This window comes from Oncorhynchus masou, chromosome 5 (genome assembly GCF_036934945.1).
Source record: "Oncorhynchus masou masou isolate Uvic2021 chromosome 5, UVic_Omas_1.1, whole genome shotgun sequence".
NCBI classification, from domain to species: Eukaryota; Metazoa; Chordata; class Actinopteri; order Salmoniformes; family Salmonidae; genus Oncorhynchus; species Oncorhynchus masou.
Window position 1 is genome coordinate 81,738,738 of NC_088216.1, and position 22,460 is coordinate 81,761,197.

Sequence of the window (22,460 nt, forward strand, 5' to 3'; positions counted from 1 at the left end):
GTAAAAATGAATGCAGAATGCTTGTCCCGGGGCAATTCAAAATATAGGAGGACCATCACGATAGTAAGGAATCATACACTTTGAAGGGTTTGGTCATCATAAGATTTGTGATTTAATATATATATATATATATATATATATATATGTGGCAACGCGCAAATATCAATCACTCTATTTCACAGGGCTATTTAATTAATGTCAACATATTACGTAGCCTGCAGTAAAAAGAGATTAGGAATCCCCACAGCGGGATTTCCCCAGCTACTAAACTCAATCGCGCGAGAAGTGGGAATCGGGACGGGAGCGCGCTTAGTCTTTGACGGAGCGAGATTTATGTTCAGTTTAGGTCCTCTTCAACACAAGAAACAGATTAGAATCTGCATAGAGGTGAAATCTACTGTAGCTCGCTGATCGAACGTGTTGTTGTAGGAGTCTGCTGTCCTCAGAGACGTCCTCATATATAGTGCACGGGATAACGTTTGCACAGTTGCACTGCCCGGAATGCGCGAGATCCAATTTATGTATCGGTTGGGTCAACAATAGTTCTCGTTGTATTGAGTTTTTAGTTTTCAGAGAGGCTCTACTGCCACGCGAAGGAGGAAACCGAAGTTACGACTTGCTTGTTTGTCTCGTAGTCTCTGAATTCTGCAGGAATGTCTCACAAGGAGAGACCCACTTTCTACAGACAGGAGCTGAACAAAACGATATGGGAGGTCCCGGAGCGGTATCAATCCCTGTCCCCGGTCGGCTCTGGAGCCTATGGATCAGTCTGGTAAATACCGTGCATTATAACAATATCTCAGAGGACTATAGAGTTGAATGTTGCATAACAAATATCAGAGTTGGCTGAGGTTTAACCTAACGCCCAACCCCATAGTTATAGGGCCTGGGGAAATTCAAAGCTTGCTCAATCTACTGTGATGATCTACCAATAAACGATAGCATCAGTGTAGCAATATGCAAATGCAACAAATCACAAATCGTGCAGGAAATCTACAAAGTTTCAGCCAGTGTAACAAATTATTAGACTAATGTTACTCAAACCAGATTGTTGTCCTACGCACGTTTCGGGGTGCCTCGGGTTTGTCTCGGATTATCTTTGTTTTTGTGTTGATCGAAACATTTTTGTTTGACGGGGATGTTGTTCATGGTGCACAACATCCTGTAAACAAAAATAGATTGTCATTTGCGGGAAGTTAGCTGAAGTTAGCGAGAAGTTAGTCACTGTTGACTCTCAAGTAAACATTAAGGCACAATCGAAATAGTTTTCGAGGAATTTGTTAAATGGTGCAGACTGTTATTGTTAACGCAGCCTACTTATCGGCGAGAACGCAGCGTGCCAGTGAGTGCACGCACGTATCGCATGTAGTTGCCAGCAGCACATAAACAACAAAGCTAATGCATCATCTGTCAAGATTGTAGAATCAGAATGTGTAGCCTATATGGTTCTGGCGTCTATCTCCAAGATGTTGGATAACAATATGTGTGTTTTCAACTGTGACGTCTGTATCTTGCTGGTTCGAATCCCCGAGCCGACTTGATGAAACATCTGCCGGTGTGCGTGCTCTTTGAGCATGGCACTTAACCCTAATTGCTCCTGTAAATTGTTCCATATAAGAGCGTCTGCTAAATGACTAGGGTCATAAAAATGATTAGTATTCTAAATGGAAAAACATTTTCTGCATGGTTTTTACAAGCTATACATAGGCTATTAGATTTGTCCCACATTAGGTTTCTTGATCTTGGCTAATTCATTGTGCTTTTTGCGCCTGTATGTAAGCTTAAAGTGACTGAAGCTGAACTTAAGCTTCTAGTTACATCACCCCTGTGCCCAATAGCCCTTTGCCTCCTTAACATCCATGCATGTTCGTTCGAGTACTCCACTCCAAGCCAGCAGTGTGTGTGACTGACAGTAAGTCACATGGTATTCGGGCAGAGGCTTACATTAGTATACAATCAAGTCACCCTGTTATGCGTGGGAATACTTGAAAAGATTTCCTAAATTAAAATGACTTGGAGCTGATTTCCTAGTGTTTTTAGTCGTTGATGTCCAATAGTAATACAACATTTAAGAAACATTTGGCTCAGACTTTGGGGGGGATTCTAGAATGATGTCATAATTACCCATTGTGTCTACAGGGATGAGTCATAGCCTCAAGCTTAGGTAGCCTCCACTCCTCAGCACTGGTTTAGTTTAGTCATCCTATTCATTGTCCCTTTGACAAGAAGACCTCATTATTATTATGTACTATTATTACTTAATCCTCGTGCCCTTCGAGAATAGTTATTTTCTCTTCTGGACAGGATAAGTGTGTGTGTCACTACTGGGTTGTTGTGTACAGTAGCAGCTGCAGATGTCTCATTTTGCTTTCAGTTGGAGAATGATGCTTTGAACGTCTGCCACTGGGTGGTCATTCTATAAAGGACTATGTTAAGGGCGATTTATCATCAGAAAGTGAGAAGCAACTGAACTGATTAGCAAATATATGAGATGTTTAGGGCTAGTTGTAAGGGTAGCTGCAAGGCTTAATTTAATGTTAGGTTAGCTAACCTCAGAATGTCTCTCTCAGTATGATAACCACATATTGATGACCTGCTGCATCTCTCTGCTCTCCTGGACACCACAGATGTATAGTGATTTAAAGCAGTGGTGAGAGAGGCAGCAGGAAACAGTATAATGGGAGAGTCGTAAGGTATTAATAGACTAACTCTACCCACTCCCAGTTGTCTTGGCTGTTCAAATCACTAAGAACTTAAAAGGATCCACGCGCACAGAAGGTGTGACCGTGCTTCTTCCCCCTCAGGATGTTGAAAAGGTTTGGCTCGGGCCCTCAAATCCTCAAAAGGTTATCCAGCTACACCACTGAGAGCATCTTGAATGGCTGCATCACCGCTTGGTATGGCAATAACACCGCCCTCGATCGCATGGCACTACAGAGAGGAGTGCAGACAGCTCCCTGCCTCATCCAGGACCTCTATATCAGGCGGTGTGAAAGGAAGGCCTGGGGGAAATCGTGAGACTCCAGCCACCCAAGCCATAGATTGTTCTCTCTGCTTCCGCACGGCAAGCGGTACCGGTGTATTAAGTCTGACACCAACAGGCTCCTGAACAGCTTCTATCTCCAAGCCATAAGGCTACTAAATAGCTAACAAATGGCTTTCAGAGACTTTCTGAGTTGACCTTGGTATTTTATTAGTCTCTGTGCACACTCACATGGCCTTACACACTCGCACGGCCTTACACACTCGCACGGCCTTGCACACCTCACACGACCCTGCACACCTCACACTGCCCTGCACACCTCACACGGCCCTGCACACCTCACACGGCCCTGCACACCTCACACGGCCCTGCACACCTCACACGGCCCTGCACACCTCACACGGCCCTGCACACCTCACACGGCCCTGCACACCTCACACTGCCCTGCACACCTCACACTGCCCTGCACACCTCACACTGCCCTGCACACCTCACACGGCCCTGCACACCTCACACGGCCCTGCACACCTCACACGGCCCTGCACACCTCGCACACCTCACACGGCCCTGCACACCTCGCACACCTCACACGGCCCTGCACACCTCGCACACCTCACACTGCCCTGCACACCTCACACTGCCCTGCACACCTCACACTGCCCTGCACACCTCACACGGCCCTGCACACCTCACACGGCCCTGCACACCTCACACGGCCCTGCACACCTCACACGGCCCTGCACACCTCACACTGCCCTGCACACCTCGCACACCTCACACGGCCCTGCACACCTCACACGGCCCTGCACACCTCACACGGCCCTGCACACCTCGCACACCTCACACGGCCCTGCACACCTCGCACACCTCACACGGCCCTGCACACCTCACACTGCCCTGCACACCTCACACTGCCCTGCACACCCCGCACGACCCTGCACACCCCGCACGACCCTGCACACCTCACACTGCCCTGCACACCCCGCACGACCCTGCACACAAACACTCACTCATACACACAAACACTCACTCCATCATTTGCTCACACACACATAATATGCACCAACATTTATACCGACTCTACACACACCCACTCGCATACAATCATCATGGTGTTCTGTTTATCATATATCCTGATGCCAAGTCACCTTGCCTCTATACATATTAACCAATATCTCTGCACATTGTAAATATGCTACTGAAACTGACCCTGTATGAAGTATGCTTACATACTTTGTGTTCTTATTTTTAAATCTGGTGTGTTTTATTCTACCTTGTTATATGGCAAGCGGTACCAGAGTGCCAAGTCGAGGACCAAAAGGCTCCTTAACAGCTTCTACCCCCAAGCTATAATACTGCTTCTACCACAAGGCTCTGCTACCACAAGGCTCTGCTACCACAAGGCAAGCGGTACCAGAGCGCCAAGTCGAGGACCAAAAGGCTCCTTAACAGCTTCTACCCCCAAGCTATAATACTGCTGCTACCACAAGGCTCTGCTACCACAAGGCTCTGCTACCACAAGGCTCTGCTACCACAAGGCAAGCGGTACCAGAGCGCCAAGTCTAGGACCAAAAGGCTCCTTAACAGCTTCTACCCCCAAGCTATAATACTGCTACCACAAGGCTCTGTTACCACAAGGCAAGCGGTACCAGAGCGCCAAGTCTAGGACCAAAAGGCTCCTTAACAGCTTCTACCCCCAAGCTATAATACTGCTGCTACCACAAGACTCTGTTACCACAAGGCAAGCGGTACCAGAGCGCCAAGTCTAGGACCAAAAGGCTCCTTAACAGCTTCTACCCCCAAGCTATAATACTGCTGCTACCACAAGGCTCTGCTACCACAAGGCTCTGCTACCACAAGGCTCTGCTACCACAAGGCTCTGTTAATACTGCTGCTACCACAAGGCAACAAGGTACCACAAGGCAGCGCCAAGTCTAGGACCAAAAGGCTCCTTAACAGCTTCTACCCCCAAGCTATAATACTGCTGCTACCACAAGGCTCTGCTACCACAAGGCAAGCTGTACCAGAGCGCCAAGTCTAGGACCAAAAGGCTCCTTAACAGCTTCTACCCCCAAGCTATAATACTGCTGCTACCACAAGGCTCTGCTACCACAAGGCAAGCTGTACCAGAGCGCCAAGTCTAGGACCAACAGGCTCCTTAACAGCTTCTTCTTTCATTTGACCCCTTTTTCTCCCCAATGTTGTGGTTTCCAATTGGTAGTTACAGTCTCATCTCATCGCTGCAACTCCTGTATGGACTCGGGAGAGGCGAAGGTCGAAACACAATGTTCACTTAACCAGCCGCACCAATGTGTTGGAGGAAACACCGTACACCTGGCGACCGTGTCAGCGTGCACTGTGCCCGGCCCACCACAGGAGCGTCCGATGGGCCACGCTAGTGTCCGATGGGCCAAGGACTCCCTGCCGGCGTAACCCTCCAGTAACCCGCACGGCGCTGGGCCAATTGTGCGCCACCCCATGGCTCTTCCGGCTGCGCCAGAGCCTGGACTCAAATCCAGAATCTCTAGTGGCACAGCTTGCAGTGCCTCACAGCTTCTACCCCCAAGCCAGAAGACTGCTGAACAATTAATCAAATGGCCACCCAGACTATTTACATTGCCCCCCCCCTCCCCAACACACACACACTTATTTTTACACTGCTGCTACTCCCTGTTTATTATCTATGCATAGTCACTTCACCCCTTCCTACATGTACAAATTACCTCGACTAACCTGTCCCCGCACATTGACTCAGTACCGGTACCCCCTGTATATAGTCTCATTACTAACCTGTACCCCCTGCACATTGACTCAGTACACATACCCCCTGTATATAGTCTCATTACTAACCTGTACCCCCTGCACATTGACTCAGTACCCATACCCCCTGTATATAGTCTCATTACTAACCTGTACCCTGCACATTGACTCAGTACCCATACCCCTGTATATAGTCTCATTACTAACCTGTACCCCCTGCACACTGACTCATTACTAACCTGTACCCCCTGTATATAGTCTCATTACTAACCTGTACCCCCTGCACACTGACTCAGTACCCATACCCCCTGTATATAGTCTCATTACTAACCTGTACCCCCGCACATTGACTCAGTACCCATACCCCCTGTATATAACCTCATTACTAACCGGTACCCCCTGTACCTCCTTATTGTTATTTTATTGTGTTACTTTTTGTTATTTTTTACTTTAGTTAATTTGGTAAATATTTTCTTAACTCTTTCTTGAACTCCATTGTTGGTTCAGGGCTTGTCAGTAAGCCTTTCACAAATACCTGTTGCATTTGGCGCATGTGACAGTTTGATTTGATTATTATTATTATTATTGGGGCGGCAGGGTAGCCTAGTGGTTAGAGCGTTGGACTAGTAACCGGAAGGTTGCAAGTTCAAACCCCCGAGCTGACAAGGTACAAATCTGTCGTTCTGCCCCTGAACAGGCAGTTAACACACTGTTCCTAGGCCGTCATTGAAAATAAGAATTTGTTCTTAACTGACTTGCCTAGTTAAATAAAGGTTAAAAAAAATAAAAAATTATATTGTTGGGTTTGAGTTTGCAAGAAAGGCATTTTTCACTATGTGTGCATGTAACATTAAACTTCTTCCATGGGTCAGTCCCTGTCGTCCTGTCTCCACTCAGTTGTCAGTCAGTCAGTTGGTCGCCCTGCCAGACTGTTGGTCAGTCACTCTGTGGCTGTGTTCCAGGGTTTCTTTTTTTGCCGTCCTGCTACTCAGATGATCAGATCTCACATCGCCTGGGGTGATCTAACAAACCAGGAACCACTTTAACACATTGTAGTGATCTTATCGTATGCGCAGCACGACTGCACAACACAACAACGGGGTAACGAGGCATGCCAGCCTTTCAGGCAGTCAACCATCTCGCCAGTCATAGTTAATGTATGGATGCCTTTGTTCCTGCCGCTAGGCTGTCCCCCCCCCCCCCCCCAGGCCTTAGTTTGACCTCTGCCTGCTGGAGGAATGTAAAAGCACCATGTTAAGCATGCTATACTTTACCCCATCTGTCACTCTTCCTGAGAAAACCCACTCCCACCTCAGACCTCACCTTATTCCTGATCTGTTCTTTAGAAGGTGGAAGCCATCCAGGAATTGGTTGTTGGCTTATTCATGACACTTTCTTAAGTTTATTCTGTCTTCAAACAGACTCAATTTGTGTGGACTCAGAGTTATTCATGACACTTTCTCTACAAGGTGTTGAAAGCGTTCCACAGGGATGCTATGATGACTTGCACCCCATCCACACTTGCTGTCTTCAGAACAGACTGGCCCATGTTGATTTGTTGAAAGCGGGATGCTGGCCCATGGACTCTACAAGGTGTTGAAAGCGTTCCACAGGTGAATGCTGGCCCATGTTGACTCTACAAGGTGTTGAAAGCGGGATGCTCCATGATGACTCTAGGTGTTGAATGCTGCTGGCCCATGTTGACTCTACAAGGTGTTGAAAGCGTTCCACAGGGATGCTGGCCCATGTTGACTCTACAAGGTGTTGAAAGCGTTCCACAGCAATGCTGGCCCATGTTGACTCTACAAGGTGTTGAAAGCGTTCCACAGGAATGCTGGCCCATGTTGACTCCAATGCTTCCCACAGTTAATTTGACTGGATGTCCTTTGGGTGGTGGACCATTCTTGATACACACAGGAAACTGTTGAGTGTGAAAAACCGGCAGCATTGCAGTTCTTGACACAAACCGGTACGCCTGGTACCTACTACCATACCCTGTTCAAAGACACTTAAATATTTTGTCTTGCCCATTCAGCCTTTAAGTGGCACACATACACAATACATGTCTCAATTGTCTCAAGGCTTAAAAATCCTTCTTTTAACCTGTCTCCTCCCCTTCATCTACACTGATTGAAGTGGATTTAACAGGTGACATCAATAAGGGATCATAGTTTTCACCTCGTCAGTCTGTCATGGAAAGAGCAGGTGTTCTTAATGTTTTGTACACTCTGTATTGATACATGTACTTTAAGACACCCCTTGTAAAGTTCAAAGGTCATAGAAATGTATATGTATAAAATCATTCTTTAACAGTTGTAAATCATTAGTTGTCTGTAGGTACAGTGAGGAGAGCTATGGCATTCAGAGCCAGCTACAAAACCAAGCTTCCCAAACACACATGCATTTATTGTGTAAACTAAACAGTGGAGACGAGACAACCCATGATGGGCCTGCTTTCTTGAACATGACCACATGGGCGTGTAGTTGTGGTAGCAAGTTTACTCTCAGAAAAGAAAGCAGCTCCTATACATGTCAGACTTCTTCGTAGGAACTTGCTTCCCAAGTATTGGAAGGGGAAACACAACAGTGTCTGTATGTGGCAACATGGTGTATGTATAGAGAGGGAATGTATAGAAAAGTGTTTGTCAGGAGATATGCCATAGCTGTCACTGCCCCAATATATCACTGATACAAATCAGATGTGTGTGTGTGTGTGAGACTCAGATGGGCAGGGCAGGTTTAACACCCACTCAACCTCTGCTCTCTGTACTCTCTGTTCAGTCTCAGGGTGTGGACATGCTGAGGAATTACTGTAGCAGGGAGCACAGCCAAGCCCCGTGTGTGTTACAGCCAAGCCCCGTGTGTGTTACAGCCAAGCCCCGTGTGTGTGTGTGTGTGTACAGCCAAGCCCCGTGTGTGTGTGTGTTACAGCCAAGCCTTGTTACTGTTGTACATATGGACAGATGTTTCAGCACTGTCGTGATGAAGCGGAGTCACTATCGGTCACATCCACCTCTTAGCAGACAGTAACATAACAGGGGCAAATCCTAAGGCATCACTGTCAATGGGAGACTAGGTGAGTGAAAAATGTGACTTAGGTGCAAGTTAGGATTGGCCCCATTTGAGACCAGTAAAGTAGGAACTTCTAGAGACACTGACTGCCAGATTGTCAGCTCTAGCTCCCCATGGATAGTGACATCACTGTATTTCCTGTTACAGTGGTGCTGTAATCTGTTAACAGTCAGCTGCTATAGGAACCGGATGGTCAGGAGCTGATGGGATTGTTATGAGAAGGGTGCAGCAGCTGTATTAGCTGTTTAACATATACTAAAACCATGTGTTGATAGACCATGTTGTATCTCATCTGTCAGTTGGAAGGGCAAAGGTTGCCCCAAGAATCTCCCCTACAGACGGTCAGACATGTTCTTTGAAACATAAACATACAACATGATCAACCTTCTCAGATAATCTAACAGCGTTTGGTGTTTGGTGTTTCACTGCATGCTGGCTGAGTGGCACTGCCTTCTTTAGCCTGCTTAATGGCTGAGGAGACTGCAGGATACAGACAACAATGCTGAGAGTCTGGCACACAGAGGACACCATCCATCTACAAAGCAGTAGGCAATCTGCAGAACTAACAGGCCGGTCTGGACGTACGATCTCATTACCCTAAGTGCAATAACGAGCCTCCACGAATATAGGCCATAAGCAGGACAGAATTAGGAAAGGGACCAGCCAGAAGCATATCTCTCTCCTGGCCTACCAGAGTCTGACTCCCTAAAATGTTGTTGCCTGGGTTTTGTAGCCAATGTTTGTTTGCTCTAGTGTGCGGTAGAAGTGTGTTTATGGTGTTTAAGGCACTCTGAATGTTACAACTACTGCCCTACTTATGACTTCCTGGAAGAAAAAAAAACATTTCACAGAATTCTGACCACGCCAGCTCCTGCTGCCATGGCAACCTAGTAGGGAGACCCATTGTTGTATCCAAGATCAGTCGGGAGGTGGGTTGGGGAAGAGACTGTGTAGGTGGTAGACGGGGGAGAAATCAGGGGAGTTTTGAGAAACTGTGTACAGCACCTCTCCAGGTCCCATGTTTATTTAACCAGGTCGGCCAGTTGAGAACAAGTTCTCATTTACAACTGCGACCTGGCCAAGATAAATCAAAGCAGTGCGACACAAACACAGAGTTATGGGATAGACAAATGTACAGTCAATAACACAATAGAAAAATCTATATACAGTGTGTGCAAATGTAGTAAGATTAGGGAGGTAAGGCAATAAATAGGCCATAGTTGCGAAATAATTACAATTTAGCAATTAAACACTGGAGTGATAGATGAGCAGAAGATGAATGTTCAAGTGGAGACACGTGTGTACAGGAGCAAAGAAATAAATAACAATATGGGGGATGAGGTAGTTGGGTGGACTATTTACAGATGGGCTATGTACAGGTGCAATGATCGGTAAGTTGCTCTGACAGCTGGTGCTTAAAGTTAGCGAGGGAGATATAAGTCTCCAGCTTTGGTGATTTTTGCAATTCGTTCCAGTCATTGGCAGCAGAGAACTGAAGGAAAGGCGGCCAAACGAGGAGTTGGCTTTGGGGACGACCAGTGAAATATACCTGCTGGAGCGCGTGCTATGGGTGGGTATTGCTATGGTGACCAGTGAGCTGAGATAAGGCGGGGTTTTACCTAGCAAAGACTTATAAATGACCTGGAGCCAGTGGGTTAGGCAACAAATATGAAGCGAGGGCCAGCCAACGAGAGCATACAGGTCGCAGTGGTGGGTAGTATATGGGGCTTTGGTGACAAAACGGATGGCACTGTGATAGACTGCATCCAATTTGCTGAGTAGAGTGTTGGAGGCTAGGAGAGTTTACAGTCTCACCAGACACCTAGGTATTTGTAGTTGTCCACATATTCTAAATCAGAACTGTCCAGAGTAGTGATGCTGGACAGGTGGGCAGGTGCGCACAGCGATCGGTTGAAGAGCATGCATTTAGTTTTACTTGTATTTAAGAGCAGTTGGAGGCAGCGGAAGGAGAGTTGTATGGCATTGAAGCTCGTCTGGAGGTTTGCTAACAGTGTCCAAAGAGGGCCAGAAGTATACAGAATGGTGTTGTCTGCGTAGAGGTGGATCAGAGAATCACCAACAGCAAGAGCAACAACATTGATGTATACAGAGAAAAGAGTCGGCCCGAGAATTGAACCCTGTGGCACCCCAAGAGAGACTGCCAGAGGCCTGGACAACAGGCCCTTCGATTGGTCACACTGAACTTTGTCTGAGAAGTAGTTGGTGAACCAGGCGAGGCAGTCATTTGAGAAACCAAGGCTATTGAGTCTGCCGATAAGAAAGCAGTGATTGACAGAGTCGAAAGCCTTGGCCAGGTCGATGAAGACTGCTGCACAGTATGTTTTTGTGCTGTTCAAGGGCAGTCAAGTCTGGAGTGAACCAAGAGTTATATCTGTTCTTAGTTCTACACTTTTGAATGGGGCATGCTTGTGTAAGCTGGTGAGGAAAGCTCTTTTATATCTATCTATGAGGGTGACTGTTTACGGATTTAGGGTTGCACTTGGTAGGTTCCTTGATCATTTGTATGAGATTGAGGGTATCTAGCTTAGACTGTAGGACGGCCGGGGTGTTAAGCATATCCCAGTTTAGGTCACCTAACAGTACAAACTCTGAAGATAAATGGGGGGCAATTAATTCACATATGGTGTCTAGGGCACAGCTGTGAGCTAAGGGGGCGTCTATAACAAGCAGCAACAGTGAGAGACTTATTTCTGGAGAGATGGGTTTTTAAAAGTAGAAGTTCGACTGTTTGGGCACAGACCTGGATAGCATGACAGAACTCTGCAGGCTGTCTCTGCAGTAGATTGCAACTCCACCCCCTTTGGCAGGGAAAATGTTGTAGTTGGGGATGGAAATTTTAGAATTGTTGGTGGCCTTCCTAAGCCAGGATTCAGACATGGCTAGGACATCAGGGTTTGCAGAGTGTGCTAAAGCAGTGAGTAAAATAAACTTAGGGAGGAGGCTTCTGATGTTAACATGCATGAAACCAAGGCTTTTACGGTTACAGAAGTCAACAAATGATAGCGCCTGGGGAATAGGGGTGGAACTGGGGGCTACAGGGCCTGGGTTAACCTCTACATCACCAGAGGAACAGCGTAGGATAAGGGTATGGCTAAAGGCTATACGGACTGGTCGTCTAGTGCGTTGGGGACAGAGAATAAAAGGAGCATATTTCTGGGCGTGACCTCTCCAGGTCCCATGTTTACAGCGCAACTTCACACAATATTACATCATTGTTGAATTAAAAGTTTGGTTGAAAGTAGCATACACACACGGAATAAAAGCAATGTTAGTGTTGAATTATTGATGTGCATCATGTCATGAATGTGATATCAGGAATGATATGAATGTTGTCATTACCACGTCGTAAGGTATCGTGTGTGTGTGTGTGTGTGTGTGTGTGTGTGTGTGTGTGTGTGTGCTCTTCAATAATGCAGCTCGTCGTATGACGTGAAGTCTGGGCAGAAGATGGCGGTGAAGAAGCTGTCCAGGCCGTTCCAGTCAATTATCCACGCTAAGAGGACCTACAGAGAACTCAGGCTTCTGAAACACATGAAACACGAGAATGTGAGTTAACCCCAACACACACACACACACACACACACACACGTATGAGTTAACCCCAACACACACACACACACACATGTATGAGTTAACCCCAACACACACACACAGACGCACACACACACACACACACACACACACGTATGAGTTAACCCCTCCATGACCTTTTACTGATCCATCACTGGGGTGAAGAAATTCTAGAAACTTTTCCAAAGTTCCCAGGTTTTCACGAATCCCATTTTGAGCCTTCCAAGAGTCCTCCAACCGAGATTTCGGGGGGGGAATCTGTCGTGTGCACGTGCTTGCATGAGTGGACATGCCTTCACTCTTGAGCAAGCTGACCTGACCTCAAGAGTGAGAGGAATTGTATCTGACTGTGGTACTGAATGTCTGTGTTCTATAAAAAAGGCTATTGATCGCTGTCTCTTAAACTAAAGAGCAGATGGAGAAGTGTGTGTGCACCTGAGTGTGTGTGTGTGAAGGGGGTCAAGTGTACGATGTCTTTGTAACAAGTTTGTTACATGATCCTCTAGCTTCTAACAGTGTAGCTTCTCTCAGAGCTGTTACATGATCCTCTAGCTTCTAACAGTGTAGCTTCTCTCAGAGCTGGTACATGATCCTCTAGCTTCTAACAGTGTAGCTTCTCTCAGAGCTGTTACATGATCCTCTAGCTTCTAACAGTGTAGCTTCTCTCAGAGCTGTTACATAATCCTCTAGCTTCTAACAGTGTAGCTTCTCTCAGCCGTCAACAGGTCTGTGTCACATCCATAGAACCACAATCACTAGAACCGACAAAGCCCCCTCAGCCCTGTTAAAGCCGAGCTTCTGGTGTGAAGGGAAGTTTTCTGTAGATCAGGAGTAAACAACACCATTCTCTTCCTTCAGGGGTGTGTGGTTTCACTGAATGATTCAGGGGTGTTTACAACGGTAACACACTAGGTCAGCAGCAGCAGCAGGGTGAGGTAACTCTCTCAGCAGCAGCAGGGGGTGAGGTAACTCTCTCAGCAGCAGCAGGGGGTGAGGTAGCTCTCTCAGCAGCAGCAGGGGGTGAGGTAGCTCTCTCAGCAGCAGCAGGGGGTGAGGTAGCTCTCTCAGCAGCAGCAGGGGGTGAGGTAGCTCTCTCAGCAGCAGCAGGGTGAGGTAACTCTCTCAGCAGCAGCAGGGTGAGGTAACTCTCTCAGCAGCAGCAGGGTGAGGTAACTCTCTCAGCAGCAGCAGGGTGAGGTAACTCTCTCAGCAGCAGCAGGGTGAGGTAACTCTCTCAGCAGCAGCAGGGGAGGTAACTCTCTCAGCAGCAGCAGGGGTGAGGTAACTCTCAGCAGCAGCAGGGGGTGAGGTAACTCTCTCAGCAGCAGCAGGGGTGAGGTAACTCTCTCAGCAGCAGCAGGGGGTGAGGTAACTCTCTCAGCAGCAGCAGGGGGTGAGGTAACTCTCTCAGCAGCAGCAGGGGGTGAGGTAACTCTCTCAGCAGCAGCAGGGGGTGAGGTAACTCTCTCAGCAGCAGCAGGGGGTGAGGTAAATCTCTCAGCAGCAGCAGCAGGGTGAGGTAACTCTCTCAGCAGCAGGGGGTGAGGTAACTCTCTCAGCAGCAGCAGGGGGGTGAGGTAACTCTCAGCAGCAGCAGGGTGAGGTAACTCTCTCAGCAGCAGCAGGGGGTGAGGTAACTCTCTCAGCAGCAGCAGGGTGAGGTAACAGCAGCAGGGGGTGAGGTAACTCTCTCAGCAGCAGCAGGGGGTGAGGTAACTCTCTCAGCAGCAGCAGGGGGTGAGGTAACTCTCTCAGCAGCAGCAGGGTGAGGTAACTCTCTCAGCAGCAGCAGGGGGTGAGGTAACTCTCTCAGCAGCAGCAGGGTGAGGTAACTCTCTCAGCAGCAGCAGGGTGAGGTAACTCTCTCAGCAGCAGCAGGGGGTGAGGTAACTCTCTCAGCAGCAGCAGGGGGTGAGGTAACTCTCTCAGCAGCAGCAGGGGGTGAGGTAACTCTCTCAGCAGCAGCAGGGGGTGAGGTAACTCTCAGCAGCAGCAGGGGTGAGGTAACTCTCTCAGCAGCAGCAGGGGGTGAGGTAACTCTCTCAGCAGCAGCAGGGGGTGAGGTAACTCTCTCAGCAGCAGCAGGGGGTGAGGTAACTCTCTCAGCAGCAGCAGCAGGGTGAGGTAAATCTCTCAGCAGCAGCAGGGGGTGAGGTAACTCTCTCAGCAGCAGCAGGGTGAGGTAACTCTCTCAGCAGCAGCAGGGTGAGGTAACAGTACAAAACACTGATCTACCTGACGCAGCTCTTGACCCGGTTATTCTTTGAGCTGATTTCCCCACTGTTGCCTGCTTACACGTTTTGCTTTTTTGGAAAGCCTGAGTCGGCCAATCACTGTTTGCTTTGGCTGGAGTCCACCAATCGCAGCGGTCACTGCCCTGCGTGGGCGGTGTGGAGTCGTGTTGTTATGAAACCCACCCACCGCAGTCCCTTTCTCTAGAAGGGGGCACACTGGGTCTGGCACGTGTCTCCTTTTCTCCCCCCCTCTCTAGTCACCCACACACTGCCTGCATGCTCGCTCTGCTCACACACTGCCTGCATGCTAGCTCTGCTCACACACTCTCCCCATGTCTTTTTCTCTCTCCTAGGCCTCTGTCTCTAATTGCATTCTGGATGATTTTCCTGTTCAGAGTTCATTCATCACTTTCCCATCACTTAACAGCCTCACACATAATTCAGTCCCATTCAAAACCTAGTTACCCTAACCTGTACTCTTAACCCTAAACAAAAAACTTAACCTTAACCCAGCTCCTAACTCTAAAACTAACCGTAGCTCCTAACTTTTGGTCCCCACAAGAGTAGTTACACACGTCCACACACACAGCAAACATTTACTTCACATCTCCAACTCAATCATCAAGTTTGCTGTCAACACAACATTAGTAGGCCATATTACCAACAATGATGAGACTGCCTACAGGGAGGAGGTGAGGGCCCTGGCAAGGTGGTGCCAGGAAAATAACCTCTCCCTCAAAGTCAACAAAATAAAGGAGCTGATCGTGGACGACAGGAGACGAGAGAGAGAGCACGCCCCCATCCACATCTACGGAGCCGCAGTGTAGAGGGTCAAGAGCTTCACGTTCCTCTGTGTGCACATCATTGAGGACCTGAAATGTTCCCTCCACATTGACAGTGTGGTGAAGAAGATGCAACAGCTCCTCTACAACCTCAGGAGGCTAAAGAGGTTTGGCTCTGCCCCTAAGACCATCACACACTTCTAGAGATCCACCATTGAGATTATCCTGCCGGGCTGTTTCGCCGCCTGGTACGGCAATTGCACCGTCTGCAGCCGCAGGGCTCTCCAGAGGGTGGTGCGGTCAGCCCAACACATCACCGGGGGGCACACACCCGATGTCACATGAAGGCCAAGAAGATCATCAAGGACCTCAGCCTCTCGAGCCACAGCTTGTTCATCCCGCTGCCATCTAGAAGGCGGAGACAGTACAGGTGCATCAAAGCCGGGACAGAGAGATAGAAGCTGTTAATCAATCAAGGCAATCAGACGGTTAAATACTCCCCTCTAGCCGGCCTCCACCCAGTCCCCTGCCCTGAATCTTAGTCACTGTTACTAGCCGGTTACCACCCGGTTACTCAACCCTGCACCTTAGAGGCTGCTGCCCTATATACATAAACATGGAGCACTGGTTACTTTAATAATGTTTACATACTGTTTTACCCACTTCATATGTGTATACTGTATTCTAGTCAAGACTCTTCCTATATAACTACTGCTGTACACACCTTTTCTATTCACATACTGTCCATACATTTTATTTATAATATATATACATTTTATTTATAATATATATATATATATATATATATACACACACACATACACACACACAGTGCATTCAGAAAGTATTCAGACCCCTTGACTTTTTCCACATTTTGTTACATTACAGCCTTATTGTAGAATGGATTAATTTTTTTTGTTTAATCCCTTATCAATCCCTTATCAATCTACACACAATACCCTATAATACATAATTATTCAGAACCTTTACTCAGTGCTTTGTTGAAGCACCTTTGGCAGCGATTACAGCCTTGAGTCTTCTTGACGCTTCAAGCTTGGCACACCTGTATTTGGGGAGTTTCTCTCATTTTTCTCTGTAGATCCTCTCAAGCGCTGTCAGGTTGGCTGGGGAGCCTCGCTGCCCAGCTATTTTCAGGTCTCCAGAGATATTTTATTGGGTTCAAGTCTGAGCTCTGGCTGGGCCACTCAAGGACATTCAGAGACTTGTCCCGAAGCCTCCCCTGCGTTTTTCTTGGCTGTGTGCTTAGGGTACTTGTCCTGTTGGAAGGTGAACCTTCACCCCAGTCTACGGTCCTGAGCACTCTGGAGCAGGTTTTTATCAAGGATCTCTCAGTACTTTGCTCCGTTCATCTTTCCCTCGATCCAGACTAGTCTCCCAGTCCCTGCTGCTGAAAAACATCAAATCAAATCAAATTTTATTTGTCACATACACATGGTTAGCAGATGTTAATGCGAGTGTAGCGAAATGCTTGTGCTTCTAGTTCCGACAATGCAGTAATAACCAACAAGTAATCTAACTAACAATTCCTAAACTACTGTCTTATACACAGTGTAAGGGGATAAAGAATATGTACATAAGGATATATGAATGAGTGATGGTACAGAGCAGCATAGGCAAGATACAGTAGATGGTATCGAGTACAGTATATACATATGAGATGAGTATGTAAACAAAGTGGCATAGTTAAAGTGGCTAGTGATACATGTATTACATAAGGATGCAGTCGATGATATAGAGTACAGTATATACGTATGCATATGAGATGAATAATGTAGGGTAAGTAACATTATATAAGGTAGCATTGTTTAAAGTGGCTAGTGATATATTTACATCATTTCCCATCAATTCCCATTATTAAAGTGGCTGGAGTTGAGTCAGTGTGTTGGCAGCAGCCACTCAATGTTAGTGGTGGCTGTTTAACAGTCTGATGGCCTTGAGATAGAAGCTGTTTTTCAGTCTCTCGGTCCCAGCTTTGATGCACCTGTACTGACCTCGCCTTCTGGATGATAGTGGGGTGAAGAGGCAGTGGCTCGGGTGGTTGATGTCCTTGATGATCTTTATGGCCTTCCTGTAACATCGGGTGGTGTAGGTGTCCTGGAGGGCAGGTAGTTTGCCCCCGGTGATGCGTTGTGCAGACCTCACTACCCTCTGGAGAGCCTTACGGTTGAGGGCGGAGCAGTTGCCGTACCAGACGGTGATACAGCCCGCCAGGATGCTCTTGATTGTGCATCTGTAGAAGTTTGTGAGTGCTTTTGGTGACAAGCCGAATTTCTTCAGCCTCCTGAGGTTGAAGAGGCGCTGCTGCGCCTTCTTCACGATGCTGTCTGTGTGAGTGGACCAATTCAGTTTGTCTGTGATGTGTATGCCGAGGAACTTAAAACTTGCTACTCTCTCCACTACTGTTCCATCGATGTGGATAGGGGGGTGTTCCCTCTGCTGTTTCCTGAAGTCCACAATTATCTCCTTAGTTTTGTTGACGTTGAGTGTGAGGTTATTTTCCTGACACCACACTCCGAGGGCCCTCACCTCCTCCCTGTAGGCCGTCTCGTCGTTGTTGGTAATCAAGCCTACCACTGTTGTGTCGTCCGCAAACTTGATGATTGAGTTGGAGGTGTGCGTGGCCACGCCTCCAACAGCATGATACTGCCACCACCATGCTTCACCATAGGGATGGTGCCAGGTTTCCTCCAGACATGAGACTTGGCATTCAGGCGAAAGTTCAATCTTGGTTTCATCAGACCAGAGAATGTTTCTTATGATCTGGTAGTCTTTAGGTGCCTTTTGGCAAACTCCAAGCAGCCTGTTATGTGCCTTTTACTGAGGAGTGGCTTCCGCCTGCCCACTCTATCGTAAAGGCCTGATTGGTGGAGTGCTGCAGAGGTGGTTGTCCTTCTGGAAGGTTCTCTCATCTCCACAGAGGAATTCTGGAGATCTGTCAGAGTGACCATCGGGTTCTTGGTCACCTCCCTGATAAAGGCCCTTCTCTCCCGATTGTTCAGTATTGCCGGATGGCCAGCTCTAGGAATAGTCTTGGTGGTTCCAAACTTCTTCCATTTAAGAATGATGGAGGCCACTGTGTTCTTTGGGACCTTCAATCCTGCAGAAATTTGTTAGTACCCTTCCCCAGATCTGTGGCTCGACACAATCCTGTCTCAGAGCTCTACGGACAATTCCTTCAACCTCATGTCTTGGTTTTTTCTCTGACATGCACTGTCAACTGTGGGACCTTATAGACAGGTGTGTGCCTTTTCAAATCATGTCCAATCAATTGGATTTACCACAGGTGGACTCCAATCAAGATGTAGAAACATCTCAAGGACGATCAATGGAAGCAGGATGCACCTGAGCTCAATTTTGAGTCTCATAGCAAAGGGTCTGCATATTTATATAAGGTATTTTTTTTTTTTATATATAAATTTCAGAACCTGTTTTGGGTTATATGTTTTGTGTAGATTGATGAGGAACACTTTTTAATTTAATCCATTATAGATTCAAATCTACACACAATAATACTATCCTGAACAAACATGTATATTCAACAATTGTACTAAGTTACAGTTCATATAAGGAAATCAGAAAATTGAAATAAATTCATTTGCCTCTAACTTATAGATTTCACATGACTGGGAAGGTGCCCAGCCATGGGTGGTGCATAGGAGAGTGAGAGTACATAGGCCCACCCACTGGGGAGCCAGGCCCACCCACTTGCGAGCCAAGGCCCACCCACTTGCGAGCCAGGCCCACCCACTTGCGAGCCAAGGCCCACCCACTTGCAAGCCAAGGCCCACCCACTTGCGAGCCAGGCCCGCCCACTTGCGAGCCAGGCCCGCCCACTTGCGAGCCAGGCCCACCCACTTGCGAGCCAGGCCCGCCCACTTGCGAGCCAGGCCCGCCCACTTGCGAGCCAGGCCCACCCACTGGGGAGCCAAGGCCCGCCCACTTGCGAGCCAGGCCCACCCACTGGGGAGCCAAGGCCCGCCCACTTGCGAGCCAGGCCCACCCACTGGGGAGCCAATCAGAATTCATTTTTCCCCACAAAAGGGCTTTATTACAGACAGAAATACTCTTTAGTTGCATCAGCTATCCAGGAGGCTGGTCTCAGATGATCCAGCAAGTGAAGAAGCAGGATGTGGAGATCCCTGGCTAGAGTGGTCACATGTGATCTGCGGTTGTAAGGCAGGTTGGACGTACCACCAAATTTTCAAAAATGACAGAAGTGGCTTATGATAGAAAGTGAACATTCAATTCTCTGGCAACAGCTCTGGTGGACATTCATACAGTCAGCATGCCAATTACACGATCCCTCAACTTGAGGTGTCTGTGGCATTGTTTAGTGTGATAACTGTGCATTTTAGAGTGGCCTTTTATTGTCGCCAGCACAAAGTGCACCTGTGTAAGGATCATGCTGTTTAATCAGCTTCTTGATATGCCACACCTGTCAGGGAATGTAAACAAATTTGTTCCCAGAATTTGAGAGAAATACATTTTTTGTGCGTATGGAACATTTCTGTGATAATTTATTTCAGGTCATGAAACATGTAACCAACACTTTACATGTTGCCTTTATATTTATTTGTTTATATTTTGTTTATATACATGGCCAAAACTATGAAACCTGCCACCAAAATCATGAACATTAATTTGGAGTTGGTCCCTCCTTTTTCTGCTATAACAGCCTCCACTCTTCTAGGAAGGCTTTCTACTAGATGTTGGAACATTGCTGAGTGAGGTTGGGCACTGATGATGGGTGATTAGTCCTGGCTCGCAGTCTGCGTTCCAAAGAATCCCAAAGGTGTTCGATGGGGTTGAGGTCAGGGCTCTGTGCAGGCCAGTCAAGTTCTTCCACACAGATCTGTTTAAGCATTGTCATGCTTAAACAGGAAAGGGCAATCCCCAAACTGTTGCCACAAAGTTGGAAGCACAGAATCGTCTAGAATGTCATTGTATGTTGTAGTGTAACATTTCCCTTCACTGGAACTGAGGGGCCTAGCCCGAACCATGAAAAACAGCCCCAGACCATTATTCTTCCTCTACCAAACTTTACAGTTGGCACTATACATTGGGGCAGGTAGCGTTCTCCTGGCATCCACCAAACACGGATTCGTCGGTCTGACTGTTAGAGGGTGAAGCGTGATTCATCACTCCAGAGAAGGCAGTTCAGTGGCAGTGAGCTTAACCCCACTCCAGCCGACGCTTGGCATTGTGCATGGTGATTTTAGGCTCAGCCATGGAAACCCATTTCATGATGTTCCCGACAAACAGTTATTGTGCTGACGATGCTTCCAGGGGCAGTTTGAAAGTCACTGAGCTTTTCCATAAGGCCATTCTTCTGCCAATTTTTGTCTATGGAGTTTGTATGGTTGTGTGCTTGATTTTATACACTTGTCAGCAAAGGTTGTGGCTGAAATAGCCATATCCACTCATTTGAAGGGGTGTCCACATACTGTTTTATATTCCTGACATTGCTCGTTCTGCTATTTCGTTCTGTTGTGTGTATTGCTAGGTGTTGCTAGGTATTGCTAGGTAAGCATTTCGCTGCACCTACGATAACATTTGATTGGATGTTCTGCCTCGTGAGGAGAGCTGTTCCAGAGCTTTGAGAACAACCCCACGTTACTGCAGTCTAAAATCCATCATCTTTGTTAAATGAAACGTGATGTTCTCGGTTGTCAAATGTTAAAACAAAGTGATGGATGATGTCAAGGACACCGGGTGGTAGCACAGTCCCACCATGACGTTGCTTGTTTTCCTTGAGAGACAAAGTTGGAAACCATTCCCTCTATTTGTGCACTCTGTACATTGCCTCGTTCACCCTGAAGGGTTTTAGCCATTGAAAGAAGACCACATGTTTGTTTTGTGTCAGTGTCAATGGCCATGTCCGACTCGGTCTTGCCTACTACTTACAAAAATTACATACGGTGTGATAATCGTCCTTAGGCCTCCCGGGTGGTTAAGGGCGCTGTACTGCAGCGCCAGCTGTGCCATCAGAGACTCTGGGTGTGATAATCGTCCTTAGGGCTCCCCCCATTTAGTCAACTGGTCGATGGGCTGTTGGTCGACCAAGATCCGACAAGCAGTCTAAAATATACAGTACCAGCAAAAAGTTTGGACACACCTACTCATTCAAGGGTTTTTATTTATTTGTACTATTTCTACATTGTAGAATAATAGTGAAGACATCAAAACTATGAAATAACACATGGAATCATGTAGTAACCAAAAAAGTGTTAAACAAATCTAAATATATTTGAGATTCTTCAAAGTAGCCACTCTTTGCCTTGACAGCTTTGCACTCTCTTGGCCTTCTCTCAACCAGCTTCATGAGGTAGTCACCTGGAATGCATTTCAATTAACAGATGTGCCTTGTTAAAAAGTTCATTTGTGGAATTTCTTTCCTTCTTATTGCATTTGAGCCAATCAGTTGTGTTGAAAAAGAAAAGAATAAGCTGTTTCTATTCAGGTAAAATTCTGATTCTAATTCTAATCGGGTCCTAACACAGCCTCAGAAGCCACCTGTGAGAGTGGAACATTTCCTAGCAACAAATAGTCCTTGTCGTGCTTCTGCCGTGACGTCTTGGAGACCCAAAAACATGTTGGCTGCAGATATAATGATGTCCAGCTTCCTGGACTTCTTAAACCCTTGTGTTGTGGCTATAAATGACAGAAAATCCACTTTCTTCACAACGAGTTTATCCAGATCAGGTTTGGACACAAATGCAGTGTATCGACAGGCGTTTCTCCTTCCTTCCATCTACCATATGGGTCAGATGATGTGCACTGACTACTCCTGGGATTTTCTGACTAAGGTACCAATCATCTATATCCAACGAGACTCCAGCTATAACTCCTTTGGCAGGCGCCTTGCTCCGAAGTTCAATACATGTTACTTCTGATGTGGACAATTTATCCAGATCCAGTACACGCTTCTTCTGTTCTTCATTAACACAATTAACCAAAACAAGGCTGCTTCTAGTCACCTTGATTTAAAATCCACCTTTCCCACTGCTTTCTTCACAG

The 22,460-nt window shown here is 47.1% G+C and overlaps 1 protein-coding gene across 1 annotated transcript in view; it reads left to right on the forward strand.

Moving 5' to 3' along the window:
* Window positions 1-292: 292 nt before the first annotated feature.
* LOC135540373 (mitogen-activated protein kinase 14A-like) overlaps window positions 293-22,460 on the forward strand; it is a 34,941-nt gene continuing 12,773 nt past the window's right edge. Inside the window, exons 1-2 of the mRNA XM_064966981.1 lie at window positions 293-772; window positions 12,253-12,382. Coding sequence (XP_064823053.1) covers window positions 654-772; window positions 12,253-12,382 — 249 coding nt within the window. The 5' untranslated portion in view covers window positions 293-653. The remainder of the gene's footprint in view (window positions 773-12,252; window positions 12,383-22,460) is intronic.